This window comes from Thermobia domestica, chromosome 5, assembly GCF_964235325.1.
Source record: "Thermobia domestica chromosome 5, izTheDome1.hap1.1, whole genome shotgun sequence".
Classification (NCBI taxonomy): domain Eukaryota; kingdom Metazoa; phylum Arthropoda; class Insecta; order Zygentoma; family Lepismatidae; genus Thermobia; species Thermobia domestica.
This window is the reverse complement of record NC_137458.1, coordinates 88,377,300-88,401,505: the sequence shown is the minus strand read 5'-3', so window position 1 is coordinate 88,401,505 and position 24,206 is coordinate 88,377,300. Positions and strand designations below refer to the sequence as shown.

General features: G+C 34.8%; 1 protein-coding gene across 2 annotated transcripts in view; it reads left to right on the top strand.

Annotated features, from left to right (window-relative positions):
- Mnn1 (menin 1) overlaps nt 1-19,756 on the top strand; it is a 124,534-nt gene extending 104,778 nt beyond the window's left edge. The window contains exons 5-6 of one of the 2 annotated variants that reach the window (XM_081758801.1): nt 2,074-2,378; nt 2,811-19,756. In XM_081758801.1, coding sequence (XP_081614927.1) covers nt 2,074-2,378; nt 2,811-3,253 — 748 coding nt within the window. In that variant the 3' untranslated portion in view covers nt 3,254-19,756. Of the gene's footprint in view, nt 1-2,073 lie in introns of both variants that reach the window. The other variant, XM_081758800.1, reaches the window with a different exon arrangement.
- The last annotated feature ends 4,450 nt before the right edge of the window (nt 19,757-24,206 follow it).

Genomic DNA, 24,206 nt, shown 5'->3' with positions numbered 1-24,206 from the left:
GCCAAAATCTTTGACTAAATCATAACATTTCTATTTTTAAAAAATGTTGATATTTGAAAATCATAATTACTAATAACAAGCCGACATTGAACAATCATGTTTTTTGAATCAATTTTTGTTAAACGACTACTTAACATGTGGTTGCTGGACTAGAACTTTTCACATTTACTGTTCCCTATTTATTTCACTTTTGTGTCTACACAGTGACTCCGGCGGTAGGATTTACGCACATTTTTCATTTACCTGCACTCTATGCACGGAGCATCTCTCACTTTTCTATGTCATTTTATCTTATTTTCTACAGACATAGTTTGACACAAGAAAAGTACATGAACACACAAGTAAAACTTAACCTACACCTAGCCTAACCTGCTCTAACCTAATCTAATCTAAACTAACTTGACCTACTACAAGAGAAAATTTGTATTATCACCCATATAACATTCATAGCCCCCACATCACACTTGAGTTACAAAGACATAAACAATGTCAACACTACGGATCAGACAGAACTAACGTGTATATATATATATATATATATATATATATATATATATACTTCCAGACGAAATTAGTAATTAACTAACTAACTCACTCTATGGCCTATGGAACCCGCAGGTTCAGTGCCGCGTTCACAAAAGCTCTCCACTGACTTCTATCCTTAGCTAATTGCATCCAGTTTCTACTTTGTATTCCTATCTCTGCGAGATCCATCTTAATATTATCCTCCCATCTGCGCCTAGGTCTTCCTAATGGTCGTTTTCCTATGGGTCTTCCAGTCAAGGCTTTGAAAGCGTTTCTAGAATGGAAATTAGTAATTACGGTATTAAATATTTTATTTATATTCTGTCTCTCAACATGATTGAATAACGTCCACGAGTTAGCGAAAAGAAATTATTTTGCCAGAAGATACCATGGTGCACCCACAAAGTTTACCTGCACTAAGTTTTCAAAGTAAATAGTGGTACGTTATTGGGAATCTTAAACATTTTTATTCGGATTTTCTGCTGACAAGCCAAAATAGGTTTTAAATTTTATATATACGTTAAGAGCAGTATTCTATTACATCATAATAAACTGTCGTTTCTGGTGAAATATTTTCTTTCTACTGAATTACATGGTCGAAATATTAAAAAATATTGGGAACACGCTTGCGCTCACAAGGCGAGCGAGCTTTTATGTTGCGCCAACTAATATTAAATTGTTTAAAACCCCTTCCCCACTCGTCTGCGTAGTCTCCTTTCGTTCACATAATAGATTGATGTGATCGCAATTTCTAGGGAAACTAAATTTGCGTTTTAAAATTGCATGATAATTTTAGACACATGCATACTCGGATCCACTTTGTGAAGCGTTTCGCGCCTTTGTCTCTGTACATGAGAGTTTTGTTTGCCGTAGTGAGAGTGAGAGAAGTACTCCACGCCTCATCGAATCTAGCGATATATCGCCAATTTCGATGTTCTCGTACTGCTTCCGAACGTTCCATTTGCGTTCCTATCGGTGGGCATCGGCAAGATTATGATGACAGTTAGTCTTGAACACTTTTTCAAGATTCAGTGTAGAATACGGTTGACAGTTCCCAAAGACACATTTAGATGATTCGCCATATGTCTTTGGGTCAAAGGATTCTGTTGCATTGCCATTCTGTGAACTTTCACCTATATGCTGGTGGTGGCTTGTGGGCACTGCCGTGTTCTTCCCTTTCTTGGAGAACCGAACGGAATCCTTATACTTCCTGATCACATTCGTGATTAAAGTCAAGGCAATGTCACAACTTTTGCTTTTACACTACGTTGTAAAGTGTTACAAGTCAATCCTTCCAAAAGCGACTGTTTTGGCGGCATCTCTTGGAGAAGTTATACAGCGTACTCCTGAAAGCTGTCCAGTTTGAGCGGATTTTCGGCCTAGCTTTAAAAAATAAAATAAAATAAAAAATTACCTCACTGCATTGATATACATGGAACATCCTTCTGTATAATCATATAGGATGATTTTCAATTTTATAACAAAGTAATTAATAATGTGTACTACTTTCGTGCTACAAAAATAAAATATTACTTTATTTAATTTCAGGTACAATTATTCTCGTGATGATGAAGAAATCTATAAAGAATTTCTAGAAATAGCCAATGAATTAATTCCTCATATAATCAAAGTAGTAAGTTCAGGGCATAGCGCTCGATCGATTTTAAAAGATCCAGAATGCTTTGCTTACTTACTGCGCTTCTATGATGGAATTTGTCAATGGGAAGAAGGAAGTCCGACTCCAGTGTTGCATATCGGTTGGGCCAAGCCACTTGTGAACACAATCTCAAAGTTCGACGCTGACGTTAGGGCGCAGGTTGTTATAAAATGTGAAGAGGAGTCGCCGGAGCAAGGTAATGTTGAAGAAGGTGGCAATAACAAACACGAAGATGTCGGAAGCGACAGAAAATGTAGTAAATTGCAAAAGCTAAAAGAGGGGAAATCTGAGCAAGGTAATATTAGCAATGATAGTAAGTACCTGATTGCAAGTGAGTATAATAATAATAATTACAAAACTCAGGGTAGTAGTGAGGTGGGTGATGTTGGGTTTGAAAATGAAAGCTGGAATGCGGATGACTTAATACGTAGTTTAGAATCTCAGGTTGGAAGCGGGGAAGCACCACATCCAAGTATTGCCGCTCTTACTGAAGCATGTGGGGAAAACATTCTGAATCCGGAGTATTTGCTGGGAAGTGGTGAACCTTTTGCACGCGATACTGATGATGCTGATGCTGATACAGCATTCGATCCTCTGTGCTCTCAAGCTAATGGTAAACATCTTCCAGGCCCGTCGGAAGGTGCGGTCGATGGAGAAGGTGGAGGAACGCAGGAGGAAGAGGAAAAGGAGGAGGTAGAACAAGAGGTCAATAATCCACAGGACGATCCAAAACCAGCCGTTGATACAGCGGAGACTGAAAATCCCAAACAACCAAAGGAGACTACTACTACTACGACTGCAGATTCACAACAAAATTGTAACCATGTGAAGGATGAGGATCCGCCAGGTCTAGATGAAATGTTCACCAAACGCCCTCGTTTAACCCTTTACAGTCAAAAAATGAAAGGAGTGAAAGATTTACTCTTAGCCGAAAAGCTGAATACGCATGCCATTTCCCTCCAATTGACGGCGCAGTCCCAGGTCCAAGTAGGTAAGAAAACTCGTAGTAGTAGCCAAGAGTCCGATACTGGATATTGTGGACTACGAGCTAAGCGCACGAGGAGGGAGTAACATCTCTTCCAAATTGCCTAAGATAGTATCCAGTTTGTGGTTTTATATAAGCTCTTCCTCTTTACCTTTTGACTTGAAGTAATTATTTTTATCATACTTTTGTAAAGGAGTGCAAAGTACAAATCTGATTTTAAAATTATAGTGATTATTTTTGTTGATACATAAGCTTATGCATAATACAGAAAAGTACCTTCAGTCAAGTACATGCAAAGCATATTAATTTGTTGATGATAGCAAGCTATAAGAATATTTATATTTTGTAGAAATTTAGAGTGTAATTTAGCAATTGAAATGAAATGTACCTTGAATATTTTTGCCTCTGTGTAATAATATGTAAAGACTTCAAAAGCGGTTAATTCCTAGGATATAGTATTACTTCTTATACCATGTATTTGCGTTAAGTTATAAGAAAGGCGTGTTAATATATATATATATATTGAAATTTTGATGATGAAATCAAAATATATATATCTTGAAATATTCGATTTTGTCATGAAAGAAAATACGGTATTACTTTGGAAACGTTTTGACTTTTGCTTATGCATGCGTACATAATTTACGAAGAAAATTTATATTTAAAAAAAGAGTGATTTTTAAGATTTTATCTTGACCTAAAGGAAGACAGATAAAAAAATTAGGTAAGTTAATGTTTACCTAAGTGAGAGCCACTGTGATCAGAATATTGCGTATTTCTTCCTTAGATAGTTATTTGTTGCTAAATTATGAGAAGGGATTGATAATGAAATGTGGGAGATAGTTGGTTATTAATGGTTACTCGTGTTAGCATTGTTTCCGTTTTAAATATTGCTGATACTTCTTAAAGAGAAAATAGACAATATTATTATTATTATTATTATTGACTAAAGCATACAAGTAACAATAAAGACAAATTCTCTAAGCTATTTGTATCCCGCTGCACTACAGAATGTATCATTTCAAAAGTCAAGTAGACTATTGGAATTAAAATTTTACCAATTTATTTGATGAACTTTAAAATCTTAGGACATTCCATATGTCATTACTTTAAGCATTCCGTAATATATAGGTAACATATATTTGTATGGAAGTTCGTTTAGTTAAATGCGTAGAAAATCTCATTCATTTTTTCCTGATTAATCTGAAACTTAAACTGATATTAACAAATGTTAAGTAACTTATGCCCACTTCAATTTTTTGCTAGAGTAAACATATACCTCAGTCAAGTATCCATAGTTTAATCTACTAGTAACTGCAGTCGCTTTTAGTCCCTTACATAAGAGAAACAGTCATTTAAAATCAGTCGATACATTGTTGAACAGTATGTCTGTATGTATATATATATATACATATATTTTTAGTTTTTATTTTTGCTTCTGATTTTAGTTGTCTATAAGACTTCTGTTACAGCTAATAAACGCGATATATTTCCAATGAAAAAAGTTCATTAAGGCTTTATAGAGTTTAGCATTATGTAATGTAACAAGCTTAAAAACCATTTTTCTCGAAAATAAGTGCTGTTACAAAAAGAAACAAATTCAGTTTGCTTGATATGAAATCATGATTAAACAATTACAAAATAATACAAGAAAGTGATAGTGTGATATTGCAGAATTAGACAAATGCCGTTGTATGTTAAGCAGTTTGTCCCGAAGTTAAAAGAAGTATTTTGAGGGTATTTTGAAAACAAGGTTCAAATTTAGAAGAATCTCGGAGCGGTTTTAAACTGGAGGTTCTTGTGAGACTGTGATTTAAAGAGTGACTAACAAATGAAAAAGAAAGAAAATCAGTATTTTTGTAACAAGTCACTTGTTAGTATATTGTTAGTTCTCATTGTATATGTGTGTGTGTATTCTTTTTTGTGTCCAATGGAATTGGCATTTTGTTGCTAATGATTCTAGTTAGTGTTTTATCACTTAAATGTTGTAATGTTGTTGTGTAAGGAAGTTGACCAGTAACGTTACTGCTTTTGACAAAAGCTACAATGCTTTAGTGTTGTTTTATCTATTTTTTTAAGAACTTAGATAAATTAAGTTATTTTTTGAGTATAGTTTTTTTTCTTTCCTCCCATGTATTCAAGTATTCTAGATATAAGTAGATTATAGGTTCTAGTCGAACTAAATTTTCAATTAAGGCTTGGAAATTAAGGCAGCAAATTAACATTTTTCTCTCCTCTTAGGTTGCTTTTTCAATTTTATTTAATGTCTGCTTATTTTTTTACCTTGACGTACAAATACTTTTTATATAATATACGCAAAAGGATAACATGTTGGTCAAGTATCCATCAGTGGATATTATGTAGATATTTTTCCTGTAAGGTATAGTTTCTTTATTTTAGTAATTTAATGAAAACGTGAATTTGTAACATGTAACTTCCATTTGTATATGTGGTAACAAGTTGCCATATATGTATATTTCACATACACATCAATGTGAACAATAGCTGTGTAGTTTAAATGTTTCTCTTACAAGTCTTATTATTGATGATCCGTGTGCGTTGACAGTTTTTATGTTCTGGGAGTAGCAAGCACACGTTGCTACTTGTACGAAATATTTTTATGTTTCGACTTAATATGCAATCATCCAACCATATCTGTTAAGCTCTCTAAGAGAAGGTAGTAAAGAAACTATTTCTTTTCCCAGGAATGTGATAAGTAAAAGGCTATTTGTAAGAATGTATTGCTTAAACAGGCTACATAATAGTACTGAAAAGGTAGCATTTGGTTTTACCTCGTGTCTGGTGATAATACAAGTACTTCTTTTTCCTGTTGACTATGCACTTTTAGTAATACAGGCGGTTTTATTTTTTAAATATGTGTAGTACTTTTCAAGCCAGTAATTTATTGTCAACATGTAATGCCATAGGATAGAGTGTATGTGAGCCGTGTTTTCTTTACAGATTAAAAAAAGAATACTTCCGTTCATGTTTGAAAACAACAGTAAGATCCAGATGTAAAATATACTGTACATTGAAACAATTTCATTTATTGCATTGTCAGAGATTTGGTCTAATTTCTATACCAAAGAAAAAAAAAATACTGGACGAAATAATACCAAATGTGCTAATATTGAAAAATGTTTAATGGTGCTGATACAAATTTTGGTTTCATTGAAAAGTTATTCACGGTAGTCGTACCGCTCATATCCTTCTTTGTTCTGATAGGCTTAAATGTATAGCTAGTATATTCCATATCTTATTAGCAGAACTGAAAATGAAATGAAGTTTTTTTTTTTTTTTTTAAGTTAACTAACGTCCTAACGATTATGCCCTTTAGACTAAAGGAGACAAACAATTAATGAAATTGAATGATTGCGAAATTACATTTTTGGGAATCGAACCCGGAACCATTTCTCCAAAGGCGCACATGCTAGCTACTGGACCAGCTAGGAGGACTAATTAACAGAACTTATCTCTAAAACTTTCCATTATAAATCCAATGGGATTCGTAGTGAATGGCATTTTACTTAAAAGAATAATATTTCTGCCACAAAGCTGTCTTGAGTTTGATTTCCAGGGCATCCCACGTAAAGCCATAGGTCCATATCTCATAAAGCTTTTGTGCTGAAGAAAGTCGTTCAATCCATACCTGATCAGTAGCAGAATTACCGTCTTTTCATGGGACGAATAAAGTTTATGAAAAATATATGAGTGGTATATACGAACTTCTCTAGTTTTCAAGATACTTATTGATGCTAGCTTTACTCTCACGCGTTCGTCCCTAAATAGCTTTTCTGAATCAAATCTTTTCACACTCCAAACCAATGGACCCACCTAACTCAACTAAATCTTCATGAATACAAAATTGAAATTACAATGTTTCTGGTGGATTTGAACACTCCGGCTTTTCCCTTGTTTGACATAGTTCTGACGCAACTTAGAGGTGTGTGGGATATTGTGGTGTTGGTGAATACCATATTCGCGCGAATATAGGCCGCACTTTTTTTCTAAATTTTGGCTTGAAAAATCATGGTGCGGCCTATAATCGAGATTTTCTCCCTCAGATCATAAATCGTCAATTTAAAAATGACATGTACACATATCTTGTGGGATGAAATCAATGCCATTACAAGTTACATCAGTTACTTTTGCAAACCATCGAAGACTTAAGAAGAAAAAAGCAGAAAAACTTACCTTGTTCGCAAAAATTGCCACCTTCATTGGGTACCGGTAACACCTTACACTGGCGCACACACACACACAAACACACACACACACACACACACATACACACACACACACACACACACACAAAAAAAAAGCCACTTGCATACTTAATAGTTTTACTAACAGGAATATGTATCTTATACGGTATATATAATATATATGGAATATTTATATACAGTAACTGTTCTTGGAAAAAAAAAAAAAAAAAGCAATTTTGTTTCGCAAAACTGTGTCAGCTTGTTTGTACCCACCCAAATCAAGCACAATCACTTTCCACCTTCTCAGCATCACCAGCGTCTGATTCTTCGCTCTCTGTAGACGATTCAGAATGCTGCTCAGAGTCACTATCACAGAGATCATCTTCATGAATCACCCTTAGTTATGCAGGATTTGGAAGAAGCGGAGGGAGAGAGATGGATCTCAAAATACTGTCTAATTGAACTTTCTCGTAAATTTAGTACCGCGGCCTATATTTGAGATTTACTTTTTCTATAATCTCGTGTCAAAAGTTTAGGTGCGGCCTATATTCGCGCAAATACGGTAAACTTAAGGCCATTGACCCTTAGACCCGATGGCATAGACTACGAGAAAGAATCCGATGATATTTTTCCTCCAAAATACCCTGCTTTTTCACTACATTCTCACTATTGTTCCCAAAATATCACTACTACCTGCCATGTTTTACAGATGGAATTAGACACGCTTCCACCACTCTTTCCCCTGGACGTAGGAGAACATATTTTCAGCCATTTAAACTAAATAGCTCAAATTTTGATATGTCTGTCTGCAAACATTTTCTAGTTCTGTATGGTCCAATTTCCATGCTTTTTAAGCCTGTGCCGACAGACGAACAATAATTTCCTCACAGATACGCGTCCAAACAGTGAAACTGAACCAAGGTGGCTTCTTATTGCTGATACTAATACTGGATTCTCCTTAGTACTCTTTTATTTTACTTCAGATTGAGACTGTTGAATGACAATCCTGTTTTCCGTAGTTGCTGTGGTGGACAATCCGCATGGGACTGAATTTCGTCCTCGCGCTTCAAGCCCAAGCGAACATTGTAGACAGAAATGTCCAGCTTTTTGGCTATTATCCTATTGGAACAGCTAGCATCTTATGCACGTACCGTTGTTCTCTTGTGTATTGATATTGTTTTATTATTATTATTATTATTGCTGTTTTCAAAAACGAAATGATGTACTAGAGTTACACCATTTCCTACTTAAAAAATGTTATTTTGTCCTACTTATCATCAAAATTTGATTTCTTTGCAACGTCTCTTCTACTAAACACTTTCCCATACCACAGTCACCTTATTGACGAATATTGCCAATTACGGATTAAACGTAGTAATGCAGATTTTCCCTTTAAATCTCTACAATTCTCAAGTTCCCCGACGTCTCAAAAATACATAACAGTACATTCGACCAGATTTTCCGCATATCCTGACAATGTTCACTCCTCGCAGAAAAAGATGGAAAGACATATTGCTACCTTCTCGGGGAATTTTCCTTTTCCCTTTTAATCGTCTAATAACTACCTCACCTCACTGCATTCTCTTCGTTTTCCATTTACTTGTTTTTATCTGTACGATTATTCTTTAATTTTTGTTGTATATACGCAAATTTGTGTCCGCATCAGTTGCCCTTCTCCTTCCAGTTGTCTTATCGAGAAATCCGTTCCATTAATTTTTTCTTCCTCCACTGAACTGTTTTCATTTTCAGCCTTGCAGCATTAACATACGACTGCCCTTCAGCTTCTCTCTCATTTAATGTTCATTTTCTTTCCACTTTTTCCTCTCCTTGTCTTCTTGTGACATTTAGCGAAAATGCGTGTACTTTACATAAGTGTTTTGTAAGAATGTTTTAAGGTAAGTTTAAAGGAGTGCTGATCACGAATAGATGACTGCGCGTTTCCCCCATCTTTCCAGTGGATTTTCGTAGGGAGCGACAGTATTCACAATAATTGAGTCAAATTCAACAGGTGGATTTCGAAACTGCTCAAAAACAAATTGAATCAATACTTCGTGAAGGTATTTTTCAAGCGTGTTTGGAAGCATGGTTTTGATGTGTAAACTCAAATGCTATCAATAGTGAAATTAAATACTTAAAACTTACATGTATTATCTCTTAATATATATTTAAAGTTGTCTTTGGACAAAGTTTAGGGGCCGCTGTGGCTCAGTGGTAGCTGGGGTCCTAGGTTTGATCCCAGCTCGCATCAAGTGGGCTTTGTGGTGCACAAATACCGTGTGCGTGTTTTTTCTCGGGGTTCTCTCGTTTCCTCGTTCCACTATGTTATTCATTTCTCATCACCACCGTCTCCATTATCCCGAATGGCACATGCGTGGGACGTAAAATTCAAAGATTTCACTTGGACAAAGTTTGAATGTTTACCTCTTGAATCTGATTGAGTTGTGAATATTGTCACTCCCTATCAAAATGCATTGAAAAGATAGGGGAAAAGGTTGCCATCTATTCGAGCCTTTACACTCACCTTAAGTTATAAGTACAAAATATGAAAATGAAATAAAAGTAGCAAGTACTCACATGATAATGTAAACAAAACGTAAAGAAACCAAAATCAGTGTTTCGTAGCTTTGAAGACTGTCTTGATCACGATGTGGGAGAAAAAGAGGGCATGCCATACGCTGACTTTGTACAGTTAGCGACAAAAATTCGTTCCGTTTGGTAAAGTTTAGTTGGGGAATAACAATGGTATGGCTGGAACGTACAGACAATTACATTCTTTTTAATTTACTGAAAACTGTACTCAAATTATCCTTCCATTCTGAAGTTATTTACGAAACTAAGTTCATCAAACGAACTTTTGTCGCTGACTGTACATAACTATTATATTAAGTACCTTTTATATTACTCCATTCTGAAGTTATTTACGAAACTAATTTCATCAAACGAACTTTTGTCGCTGACTGTACATAACTATTATATTAAGTACCTTTTATATTACTGTATTTTGATATTAATCTTTATTCCTGTTTTGTGATACTGTTGTTGCTAATTTCTTATATGCTTATATAATATTTTCTCGGAAAGACATTATACCAATATATATATATACTCAGACACAATCTGAGAGATCCAGAATAAAAAAGAATAATAATCGTATTCTGCAACATTAAAAAATGCTATTTTAAAAAATCAAATACTCGACATTATTAGTTGAAATCTTGATAACACTAGCCAACAGCGAAAATGTAACTGAAATGAAATAAATGTTTGTTAACTATATCGATCACGCTGATAACGAAAATGACAACGAAAAACTCGAATTAGCTTTCGTTTCCAAGTTAAAGGGAGTTGTTCATTTAATTATAATTAGTATATTTTATTAGTATTCATTGTCAATTCCTTCCCACATAGACTTCGAAATTCTGCTGATGGTAGACAGGCGGATAATTTTTCTGCAAGCAACAATAGCTGTGTGTATTTTGTCGCTATTTTTACCCCGGGCTCGTAGTAACAAGAGGGAGAGGAAGAGGAAGAGAGGAGTGGAGCATGTTTCATTTAAGCGTAGTTTCAGTATGTTACAAGCTGGTCCTTGGTTCGATCCCAGCTTGCGATAAGTGTGCTTTGTAACGGACAAATACCGTGTGCGTGGGTTTTCTCGCGGTTCTCCCGTTCCCTCACATTTTCTTCATTCCATCGCTGTCATTCATTTCTCATCATCACTGTCTCCTTAAGCCATAAACGTGGAACGTGAAACTTAAAGATTCCATTTCATTTTCTGTTACAAGCTGTTTTTATCTGTTCATGTTCTGAAAGAACGTGTTACTAAAGTGTAGTTAGTGCGTGTGGTCATTGTAATTCCTGTGGTTCAGTATGCCTCGCAAATACGTAAAGAGTGCTGACAATTTTGGCTACATTTGCTGATAGGCTACATTGAAATCTCAAAGTAGGCCAATAATGCCATGTATTAGCAAGGCGTACATACTGTACTTTGGTTGTGAAATCGGGGATCAGGACAAGCCCTGGGCTCCTCATGTATGTTGCATATTTTGTGTCTCGAATCTTCATTGATGGTTGAATTGTAAAAGATCTTCCATTGGCTTTGCTATACCAATGATCTGGCGAAAACCATCAACTCATGTGAATGATTGCTACTTTCGTATAACAGCTCCATTAACGCATGGTATTTCAAACAAGAAAATGACATATCCTGACTTCTTTCCTGACAACTGTCATGCTGTAAGCAACGAGCACTTGGAACGCTTCCATCAGGAAATTTCGGACATGACAATGAGATACCAGGGAGGGTGGAGTGCATCAATGTTAGCTGATTACTGCTGGACGCTTATCTGGGAATCACCAGCAGAAAACTACAAATGTCAGGCAAAGCGGTTGCACCTTCAGTGACCTTCCTCCGAGAGATAGCAGCAAGGTAAATACATGCATAAGTTTATGTAGGCAATAACGTAAGGTTATCATAACTTCAAACGAGAGCTAATCTTACATTTTCATTAACAATTTCGTTATCAGCACACCCGAAAACAAAGATTAGCTGTTTTCATTCCAGTTACCAAAAAAAAAAAAAAAAAAATGTTGGCTAGTGAAATTTATTACGTGTAATTTGTGTTTAATGACCTACCTATTTAAATATTTATGGTTACATACTTGTACGTGCGTGAAAACTTGGACTATTTGCATCATGATAAAGTTAAACTCAGTTCTTATTGAATGAATTCTTGTTACCTAGGTATATCGGTTGTTACCTACGTAAGTTGGGGACGCAGTTCACAGTAAATGCGTAAGGGCAACTTATCAGTAATTTATTTATTCTTGCATCTTTCAACCGCGCCCAATGTTTTATCGTATATTAATAAATATCATGTAAGGAAGAGGTCAATATTACAGTGAATTAATTAGTATGTAAGATTTAAAAATAAGGATTAGGATTAGGAATTAGATTTCTGGGCTTTCGGCGTCTAAGGCCATTCAGCCCGTCACGTATATGATTGTTGACATCCCTCGGCTAGCACACTATCCGATGAAAGGGAAGGAAGATTAAACATATTTAAATACCGGTCATTCTCCAGAAATGGGGCATTTTATGATACTGGTCCATTCTCGTTTTGCATGAAGATCTTTTAGTTGTGGTTAATGAAATAAAAAAAGGGCAACAGTGGAAGATATTGGGACACTGCAATTTAGAATTTAAATATTAAGATTATTTATATAATTTTATAAATATATAAAATGTCAGCTCCATTAACTGTAACTGACTACATTTTCAAATGCATTGGTATAATATGTAGTGTTTTATATATTGCTGAGTTTGAATGTTATATATAGGGTTGTATTCTCCCCACCATGACGAAGTATCTACACTATCCTGTATTTCAAAGATGATTTCATCTTTAGAGTAAATGTACTTTAAATTCTTGTAACTGGCTTCCATGTCAGTTCCATGGAAAGAATGAAAGTTAGGTATATTTTACTAGTTGGCAGGGTCAATTTTTGGCAGTCGGCTCTTTTCGTGGGAAGACCATATTATGTGTGTTGTGAGTGAAATAGTGGATATGTTGTGGATTAAGTTTCAAAACAACGTAAAATACCAGTCATGTCACACTTTTTACTCATCAGCTTCAAGGTGCACTTCATAAAGAATGGTTGTACATGTTTCTTGTTAATAGAAAAATTAACTAGTATATCATATCAGTTGAAGCTCATGTGCACTACCTCATTGTTGTTTCTTGGGAAGTAAGATAACCAACCATGTTTATCGATAATTTCTTCAGATCCATGTCCCTATGTGTACTATTCACGTCCATGGAACTGATAGTATGGCATGAAGTGGACAAACCTTATTTTGATCAGTTGAAGATGCTTTCTATTGAATGAATTAATGGGTAAGGTATTATTTTCACATTTAAGAGAATCCGTTTTAAAGAGTGTAAGCAGGGCTGGATTTAAGGGAGAGGCTTAGGGAGGCTATAGCCCCGGGCCTCCCCTCTGATCAAAATCTCAACTGGTTATCTAAAAAGAATTATGAAAATACAATCATCATAAAATATGACTCCGTTAACTTTCCTATTGTACTTGCACAGAAATGTATTAAATGAAGCCAGCAGGAGCCACACATTTTTTCTAATCCCGGGCCTCCAGATGGGTTAATCCAGACCTGAATGTAAGCTACCGCTTTTTGCATTTTTCGTTGTATGTTGGGACAAAATTAATTTTGTTAGTAAATTTAAAGTAATGAACATGAAGTTCGATATTCACCTTTGGAATTAAGAGTCGCAATTTCGAATTACACTCCGAACATGTAGATTGATCACCCCTAATCTCGTGGTTCGGAATCCATGTTAAACTGTAGATCCTGTCCGTATTATCTTTGAGCCCATTTAAGACTAATCAAAACAAAAGAGATAATAGCATTGACATTGACAACCCTCCTCCAAACCTTGACCTTGATATAAACAAAGTTCAGTTCGAAATGCTTATCTCGGTCAACTGGGGGGGGGGGGGGGGCGGTGGCTCAGTGGTAGAGCGTTCACCTCCGGTGCTTGGGGGTCCCTGGTTCGATCCCAGCTCGCGCCGTGTGGACTTTGTGGTGGACAAACGCCGTGCTCGTGGGTTTTCTCGGGGTTCTCCCGTTTCCTCCCACTTTCTTCATTCCACCATTTCACTCCTTTCTCATTATCACCGTCTCCTTTAGCCTAACCGTCATGACCATGGGACGTTAAATTTAAAGATTTCATTTCATTTTTTTTTTTCGGTCAACTGGTATCCGAAACCAACTGTTTTTAACTCTGAACTTAATGTACGCTCTCATGATACTAGTAAAAATAATTCAAAAAGTAATAGTGGTTTTTCTTCTAGCAGATCGAGAAAACAAATATAAAAAACAGGAAGAAAAAATAAGACGCAACAATACAACATGCAGAAAAGTTAAAGAACCTGACAAAAAAAAGTTCTAAAAAATACGAAAGAAAATATTTTAAAACTCAAATATTTTAGACATCTGGAAAAGCAAAAACAAATTGAAAGTTCTCCTGAAATAAACTTTTTTTAAGGTTAATACTGGCTATAAAGGTGAAGAAAAGGTTATGTTTAATAAGGTGACTACTTGCGCAAATGAAAGCAAACGTCGAAGCAGTGGGAAAGAATAAAAATGAAAGGAAGGTTTTGAGTTTATTAGATGTTTAAAAACGATGAGCGCAATTATGAATAAAATCTCAATAGATCAAGAAAATTACGAAATTTAGAGATTTTAAAAAGGAGAGAGAGAAATATTTCTAAATGATGGTTTACATATTAGACAGTCCCTTCAGGTAAAGGATATAATAACAATAGTGATGGAAAGAACTTCTTCCACATCAATGGTAAAATGGTAAAATATTTCGCTTATTTAGTTCAAGGAAAGTCCAACATTTTGTGTGCTATCCTAGGAAAGAAACTTGTCAGGCCTAAAGATTACAGTTAAATGTGATTCACATTTCTTTTTCCTAAATAGTTATCCAGCTTCGAAACTAATTTTTAGTTACTTTTCATATATAAAGTCTTTTTTAGGTTTTGTAAGTATTCTGAAAATGAATATGTATACACACGTTATTGTTCTGTATTGAGGATCACCTTTATACCACTGATTATCAACTTCATACCAAGTATAACCAGGAGTCGCGGTGGCTCTGGAAGAGCATTCACCTTTGGTGCATGGAGTCCTTGGTTCGATCCCAGGCTCGCGTCAAGTGAGCTTTGTGGAGGACAAACACCGTGTGCATGAGTTTTCTCGGAGTTCTCCCACTTTCTTCATTTCATTCATTTTACATCATTACCGTCTTCTTAAGTCTAGCCGGCGTAACTGTGGAACGTAAAACTGAAAGATTTCATTTCATTTTCCCAGATAGTCAGCTCAATGAAATGTACAGAATTTAAATTTTAAAAAAGTGATGAATGATTTTTGATCTCTGTTTACCACCAAAATACACTTATTGTGTCAAGATGCTTCAAAATAATAAAAGTAATTTGTAATTATTCATACTTTTTTTCAGAAAAACTACTCAAAATTCCCATTTAAGGAGAATAACTTATATATTAAGTGTTCCGTAGTTGCTTATAAGTAATTTATATTATTACTATTATTTCAAAGTAATATTTGAATAGAAAGCATAAAACTTTAGATGGAATACATCGTTGGATGTGTGGATTTTTCTAATGTTAAGTTGCTTATGCTCACTTAGGCCGTGTCAGTTTCTTAAAACATGTTGCCACGTTACATGAATCTTGTAGCTGTCATAAAGAAATCTTGAAACCCTACCATATTTCTCCATGTAAACATAGTCTTGAAAGGATCATATAACATTTTTTCCATCTGACAAGGAGTTGAACCTTGTGCAACTTTTTGGGTCGTCTGCTTGCTACCTGCTATCGCCCTCCCGCTGACATAAAGGAAAAGCCAGTTTCGCCGCTTCCGAAACAACGGGTTCTATTAGACAGAAAGGGGAAGTGCGCCAAAATACACGTTTTTAATAGGAGGTTCACTATTTGTACACTAGAGTGCAGTACTGCATGAGTGGAGATACCTTTCTTGCTTTCAAGAAGTTGTAATATATAAACAGTAAATATAAAGATCGGGTGCTTTTTTTTATGACAACTACAAGATCCATGTAAAATGGAAACCTCGTCTTATAAAAGAAAACTTGTATTTAGTGAGGAAAGAAAGAAGCATATTTAGTCTACGAAGTTGTCAGAGTAATTTGGTATCAACTCGAAGCCTGTTTTGTTGAATATCCGTTTTCACCACTGAGGTGCACCTATAATTTAATTGGAATTCGAACGACCATGTTGCGTTCAGTGTTTTTTCACTGGCAGTCGTATCTGAGACCATGTGCACCAAAACGCACGAGGTCGCTATTATACCAGTGATAGAGCTTGAAGGATCAATCCTCTCTCTACTTTTAGTAGTGAAATTTTCGAAATAAGCAGAAGTGAATGCGGAAGAGTAATGTAATAAATTGTGATTTTTCTTTCAAATATTTATTGCACAGCTCATTGATGCAGTTCGTAATGAGTTTTGTGTTTATTAACTTTATAAACGTTTACCTGTTAACTGCCTGAATCTCTAAAATATTGTAATATGATAATTGTTACATTTAAATAACTCCATCGTGTTTTAATCGTTATACTTCTTTTTGAACTGGGAGATCTGGGTTCAGTTCCTGGTGGAAGTGCATATTGTTTATATTTTGCGTTAAACTACAAATAAACAGTGTAAAATGTTAATAGTAATTTTTCGTAGGTTGAAAAAAAGAGACCTTTTTCGGTTACCTGATTAAATTGTTAAATTGACCTTCGCGTATTAAAGTAATTTAATTGGTCATCACTCCTTTATCTTATAGGCAAGTATAATGAATACCTCATTATATATACACTTGACTTAGTGTGTATATAGGAGTCTCAGTGCGTGTGTGCAATAAATTATTTTACGTATGATGTACACTGTAACTTTTAAAAAGTTTTTAAGAAACCGGGATTAAATGAGCGTGATTAGAAATAAAATGCATAATGATATGAGTCATTTCTTATGGTTGGCATGCTTGCTTCCAATACATCTATTCACAAATTCAAATCCAGCTACAAGTGCAAGTCATCGGATAAAACTACAGTTCATAGATACAATGGTAAAAACACTTAAATATAATAGTCACGTGAAGACAACTGGACAAATGTGAAAGAAATTAAGAGTGAAATAAACCACTTCTTCGTTGTCATGTTCACAAAATGGAATTATGTATGCCATCATTATTAAGATGCTTTAATAATTAAATGAAGTGAAAACGAAATGCTATACATTTTACGTGGAGTCCTAATTATAAAAGCGAAACGTGTCAGTCTGTGTCATACTAATTCCTAATAGTAAAGTCACGCTAATAGATGTTGCTAGCGTGCAAGCAATTTGCCGATTTAAAACTGGTGACGATTTAATTGTAACTTTATATAATATGCGATCCCAGCTGTCGCCAATTGAGATCTGTAGTGGAGGCATAGTATATTCTCTGCTTTTCTCCTACTTTCTTCATTCCATAATTATTATCTAATTCATTATTACTGTCTCCCTTAGCTTTGGTGCAACGTGAAAATAATAAAAACTTTCTTTCAGTTTCATTGTTTCAAAATGGTTAATGATAATACTGAGCGTGAACATGTTTTGCTGTTTATTATTAGGACAAGGGCAGAGCCATATTGAGATTTGATCCTTAATATTAGTGTAACCGCATGTTGGGTGGTGGGAAAACTAATATATATATATATATATATATATATATATATATATATATATATATATATATATATATATATATATATATATATAAACAATTACAGCTTTTATTATCATGATTTCAACCTACTGTAACAGAAGGTTTGGGTGCTACAACTAGTACTAATTTTAATTTTTTTGACGTAATGTATATTCAACGATTGTGAAGCTTTACTTCCAGTAAATTCTTTTGTTTTGAAATGAAATAAAATATATTTCAATTAACGTCCCACGATTATGCCTTTATACCTTTTTTGGCTAAGGGAGATGATTAAAGTAACTGAATGATAATGGAATAATTGGTGAAATGAGAAAGTGGAAGGAAACCCACGGACACGATGTCCACCACAAACTTGCTTGGCCGGGAATTGAACCAGGGACACCACGCACCAGAGGTAAGCGCTCTGCCACAGCCACCGTGCTCCCTTCTTTTGTTTTGTTATATTACAGGCATCAAGGTAACAGAGCACAACTACCTTTTTGCGTTCCTGCATTTTTACTACTATATTTTTATGCTCTATTGATAGTAAAAATATTCAATCGCTGTTCGTATATTTATGGTGTCATATCTAAACAAAATTTGTAAAATCGGATTGCTTGATATTAATAAGAAATCTCGTTTTTAGTTCTGTTACTGTTATTATTATTATTATTATGAACAAATGTGTGTACAGAGGATGTTAAAAAATTTTGCACAATGGACGATAACTTTTTTGAGAGATGTCCTAGGACGATGAAATTTTGTGTGCGTGTACTTGTATCCTTTATGCTGAAGTTGTGTAGCAAATTTTCATGGAGAAAGTAGTGCACAGCCACACCCGCCAACGCTCGGCCATTGAATTTCATGGTCCTAGTGCAGCTGTTAAAAAAGTTATAGCTCATTGTGCAAAACGTTCTGAATGGCCTTTGTATATAAGAAGAAACGAGTCTTACAATATCAATAATAGAGAAAATTACGAAGGCCTAGAAAATAGACTGAGATATGAAGGGAATGCTTGATAACAAGTCATATCGTATCTTGAAATTGTAGAGCTGTAACAATTTCTCAGAACATCTTTGTTGTGATTGCAGTTACATAAAGTGTAAATGTAAATATTAAAGTTGATTTTAAGTTTATATATATATATACTAAAGCCTACGGTTTTAAAATCAAGTAGAAGACAGTTCAAATATATGTGGATTATCACATATTTATCTTCACAAAAACATCACATAGTACGTAAGAAAAGTAAAGACCAGTATAATGTGCAATTACAAGGAAAGGAAATGTTTAATGCTTAAAGGTAATATAGAGGAAGCACAGAATTGTTATATTTACCAAGTTTTTCTTTTAAGAGAGACACAAGATTCAATTAGTAACGGACTGTGAATTTTTTTAGTGTCTTTAAGACTCACCACAGGATCTATAATCAAAGTTGATCATTTCTTTTGGCCACTTGCTTAGCAATTTTCTGTTGACCTCACGTGACCAACTAAGACATATTTAACTATATTTGAATCGAATATTTCCGTATGTAGTTTATCTTTCAAGGCCTATGTCAGTACTTTTATTTTAAAACAACGAATTTTTTTTACTCTTAAAACTTCAGATTTTCTTTTAATTCGCTAAGATAGTTTTCCTCGAAACTGCTGAAAGCATTACATTAGTATTTTAGCTATGTTACGTAATTTCTTCGTAGCCACACAACGAGAATAAGCCTGGAGTATGGAAAGTGATAGAATATACCTTAAGTATGTGTGTGTGTGTGTGTGTCTGTCTGTCTGTGTATGTGTATGTATATATGTGTATTTGATAAGTCTGAATGTATTTATGAGGGTAAATATTGAAGTTGCTTCACTTGGCATAACTATTATGTTATATCAAGGTATAGAAATGTGACCAAAACTTAGACAATGCAAAATTAGTGTGTGGACGTATTTCTTTTGATTGTTTTTATCGTTTATTTTTGCCATTGTTTTATTGTATGAACACCCACTTGTTTTTAATGCTGTTGTCACGTGTTTAAAAATTGTTTCGGTAATTATTTTTTGGCATGGCAAATTGTTGATCGTGTTCAATAAAGTTTGGTAGACAAAAACCAGTTTCTTATTATATCCATTATACCTTAGATGTTCATTTGTCGTGCTTTCTAAATTTAAAGAAGTGTTAACGAAGTTACGGATATATTCTCCAGTTTATGTTAACTTTCACCCTCAAACCATTCAGAACATTCTTAATATCATCTCACCCACAAAACTACAAAACTCGGGGGAAAGATTTGTCTACTCATACTAACAAGCACTTGTGAAATGGACAAATAAAATTTGCATTTGCATTATCAAAATGTGGGATAGGAGTTATAAGACATAAACCTTTAGCTTAAGGTGGGATCCGAACCACGCGACCGCCCACCGGGAATCGAACTAGTCTTCCGTGCGTGCCGAAGGCGAATACGCTACGCATATATTCTGATTTTCACGAAGCTTTGCACCCTTTGTAAACAATGCAGACTGCAGTGCAGAAATGTTGCCAACTTAAACAAAAAATGTTATATGCAATTTTGTGCTAAGAAACGAAGAAACTAAATGGGGAAAAACAATGAGATTAAAAATGAAATGGCATGGGCTTGTGATAGGAGAATCAGGAACCATTTTCTCTCCTTTGCAGTGGCGTACGCACTGCTCTCCTGAATTTTTGAACTACTATGTAAACGCAGACACGCACCAGGAGGAAGAAGGACAGAACGTTAAATTCCTTCTAGCAGTGTAAATTACAACTAAAACTTACTATCCCTACTCTTAAAGTTTCCTCTAGCTTCTAAAATGTTAGGATTCAGAGCCACTATTACATGGTGACTTAGTGGCTCTACTAGCAGATCTAAGATTGGATGAATGGATTAAAGTTTATCGTCCCCTTCATCAACAAGGCTGTATGAGATTGTAAGGTCCTTGGTTCGTTAAATTAATCTTCAAAATAATAATTCTCAACGTGTTTTACACTTTCTTATCTGGCTTTTAATATTTGTTCAAGCGAAGCGTACATAATCGACTTTTCTACACATACAATAAAATATTTATATGGACCTTCATACACTCACTTCTTTACTAATCAAGATGTCTACGTATTAGTACAATTATTTATGTCGTTGCTATAGAAACATCAAGACTTATTTTTGTTACTGATTACATAAATAATATCTCAATATATCTTTCTTTTCTTTATACATCATATTGCTCACATAATTCGCCTCTGATTCCTTTCAGTAAATAGGTACAGATTGATAATGAAACATACAACGTTATCGTTGTAGATGTCGCCTCGAACGGGACTTCCATAATAGTTTTACTATGAAGGAAAGAACCCTGTGTTAAATACCATGAAATATTTATCTTTCGAATAGCCCTCATATATAATATCATCTTTAATATACATATTCTACTTTTCCATTTATATATAATATACTATAATATAACACATTTTCATATCTGTCAATATATATCGATATTAATAACGACGCATTACCAATTATCATAAGTAAGGCTATTCACAAATTAAACCTAACTGGTAGTTTTCTTCTAGGGTACAAAATTAACTATTCCTTCATATGCAAATAACACTATTCACAAACAAAAGATCTTCATAATATTAAATATTGATAGGATGAGAAGTCAACAAAGTTGGAACATATAAACGCATTGATGGTTCTCATTGAATACATTAATAAACTTTGAAAAATTAAGAGATTCGATATTCATTATTCTTATTCTTTCCATATAATAAGGTGCATCAATTTCTGTCATTACTTTCATACGTTTACATTAAAATTACGATCTTTTATTTTTAAATATTCATAATATTCAAATGAAATCCGAATGGAATAAAGATACGAAAACATTAGTAGCTTCTTACAATAAAGTTCTTAGATAATTTCTTATCATGAAACACAAATTAACATTTTCTCAGTTAATGCTATGAAAGGAAACTGCAACACAACTATAAGGAATAAATTCAATAATATTTTCAGTTAACTGCCAATAATTAACTTCGTCAATATTCCGTAAATAATGAGTTTTACCCATAATCAAAATATTTCATAATTACATATGTTTTTAACATACATTTTAATAAGAAGTTGAATGAAGATCACATTAACCATGGACGTAAGCAAAGGTCAACTTAATACAAATCCGTCGTACGCCTTTTTGTCAGTTCAAGTTACTTGACCAATGCATTTGTTTGAGTCGCATTGAGAGTCACAAACATGAATACAATATGTCACGTTAGTTACATCTATAGTTCTTTGCTTCTTATTTTGAGGATTTTCGTCATTTCCGGTATTTCTACGTAATCTCCGTTGAACGAGATTAGACCTTATACCTACATGTTTCCTAGGCAAACGTAATCGTACTTCACTATAGTTAAGTCGAGTCACACAATCACAATCACATTTATCGTCACTACTAACGTTAGCTTTGGTTATGTTACCGGTATCACTTATCATCATCGATAACACTAGGTTTAATTCTCCTTTGTTTCCCTGAAGGTGAAATATCATGTCTTCTAATAGATAGGTATTCGTCCTTTACGTGACATCCACGGTGATCTGTCCTACCACGGTTTCCTCTTCTTCTGTAGGTAGCCTTGGTTACATTATCGGCATACATGGATCTAACATCACCTTTTACATTGGGATCACACTTTAGTTTCCCATGGCCACTTCGAACTTGGTTACGAAGATTAATTTGATGTAATCTATTACTGTATTGAAACATTGATGTATTCTCTAATCTTTGCAGCATCATATTTGGATAATAGAAACCAACACACTGCATCTCATGCTGTGAAAGCATCATTGGATTGTTCACTGACATTATACCGGTCTTTTCGTTGAATGCACAATTCAACAGATTTACTTCATTCGGCCACTCCATACAAGCACTGTTGAAAACACACGTCTTCTTTCTACATCTTATAAATATTGGAATCAACTTATTTCTTGCTAGCGGATAGTGCAAACAGTTAATAGCGTTTTCTAGATAAGGATAATCATAACTTTTCACATACTGATACATACCAGAGTCTTCACTACAAACAATATCAGTAAAGCAGTCAAAAACATTCAAACTAAGAGAAAAGTCGGGATAATCCGATCTAACCAATACAGCAGTATGCTTATATGAACCTTCGGCTAATCCTATCCCAAGTTCCTGCATTTGATCTTGCTTACCATCATTGCACGGCTGAAGTTGATCTCGCTTCTTACCAACGCTTTGCAGCAATTGATCTTGCTTCTGGTCCCAGTTTTCCAGTTTCTGGATCAGCTTCGCATGATGTTCATCGATACTTTGGTTAATCTTTGCAAAATGTTCATCAATACTTTGGTTAAAATTTGCAAAATGTTCATTCATACGTTGACTAAATTTTGCTTGGTCCTGACTCTGTTTCTTGATTTGTCGGGACAATTCTATCACTAAGTCCATTATATTATTTGAAGAATTCATGTCGCTCGCTTCTACTTTCCTTCAAAACAAGACAACTATCTCCTGGGTATACGGCACCAATTTTTGTAAGGTCCTTGGTTCGTTAAATTAATCTTCAAAATAATAATTCTCAACGTGCTTTACACTTTCTTATCTGGCTTTTAATATTTGTTCAAGCGAAGCGTACATAATCGACTTTTCTACACATACAATAAAATATTTATATGGACCTTCATACACTCACTTCTTTACTAATCAAGATGTCTACGTATTAGTACAATTATTTATGTCGTTGCTATAGAAACATCAAGATTTATTTTTGTTACTGATTACATAAATAATATCTCAATATATCTTTCTTTTCTTTATACATCATATTGCTCACATAATTCGCCTCTGATTCCTTTCAGTAAATAGGTACAGATTGATAATGAAACATACAACGTTATCGTTGTAAGATGTGGACCTATAGTCTAACGAGCGATCCGAACTAAATTAACTCCCTCCGGAAATCGAACGCGAGTCTCCCGCCCGAATCTCGCGAGTACGCGAATCATATATTCGGAGTTAATTATCGGACCTAGAAACATGTGCAGTTGTACTCACCACTTCTACTCAAAATTAAACTCTTGGGGGGCCGTGGTGTCTTAGTGGTAGAGCGTTCACCTCTGGCGCATGGGGTCCCTGGTTCGATTCCAATTCGCACCAAGTGAACCTTGTGGTGGACAAACACCGTGTGGGGGGGTTCTTCAGTTTCCTCCCACCTTCATTCCACCAGTTCATTCAGTTTTTCATCATTACCGTCTCCTTTAGCCTAGCCGGCATATTCGTGGGACGTAAAACTCAAAATATTTCATCCCGGCGGGAGCTCATGTGGTTCGGATTCCACGTTAATCAGTAGGTCCACGTCTCATATAGCCTCGCTGCTGAACGGGACGTAAAACTCAAAATCAATCAATCAAAAAATCAAAATATTTCATTTCAAATTCGAGCTCCTTGTACGTTTCCATTACAGGCGAGCGAGTGTTTGGAGCAAGCAATTGTTCATTCTTCAAGAACTTGAAAACT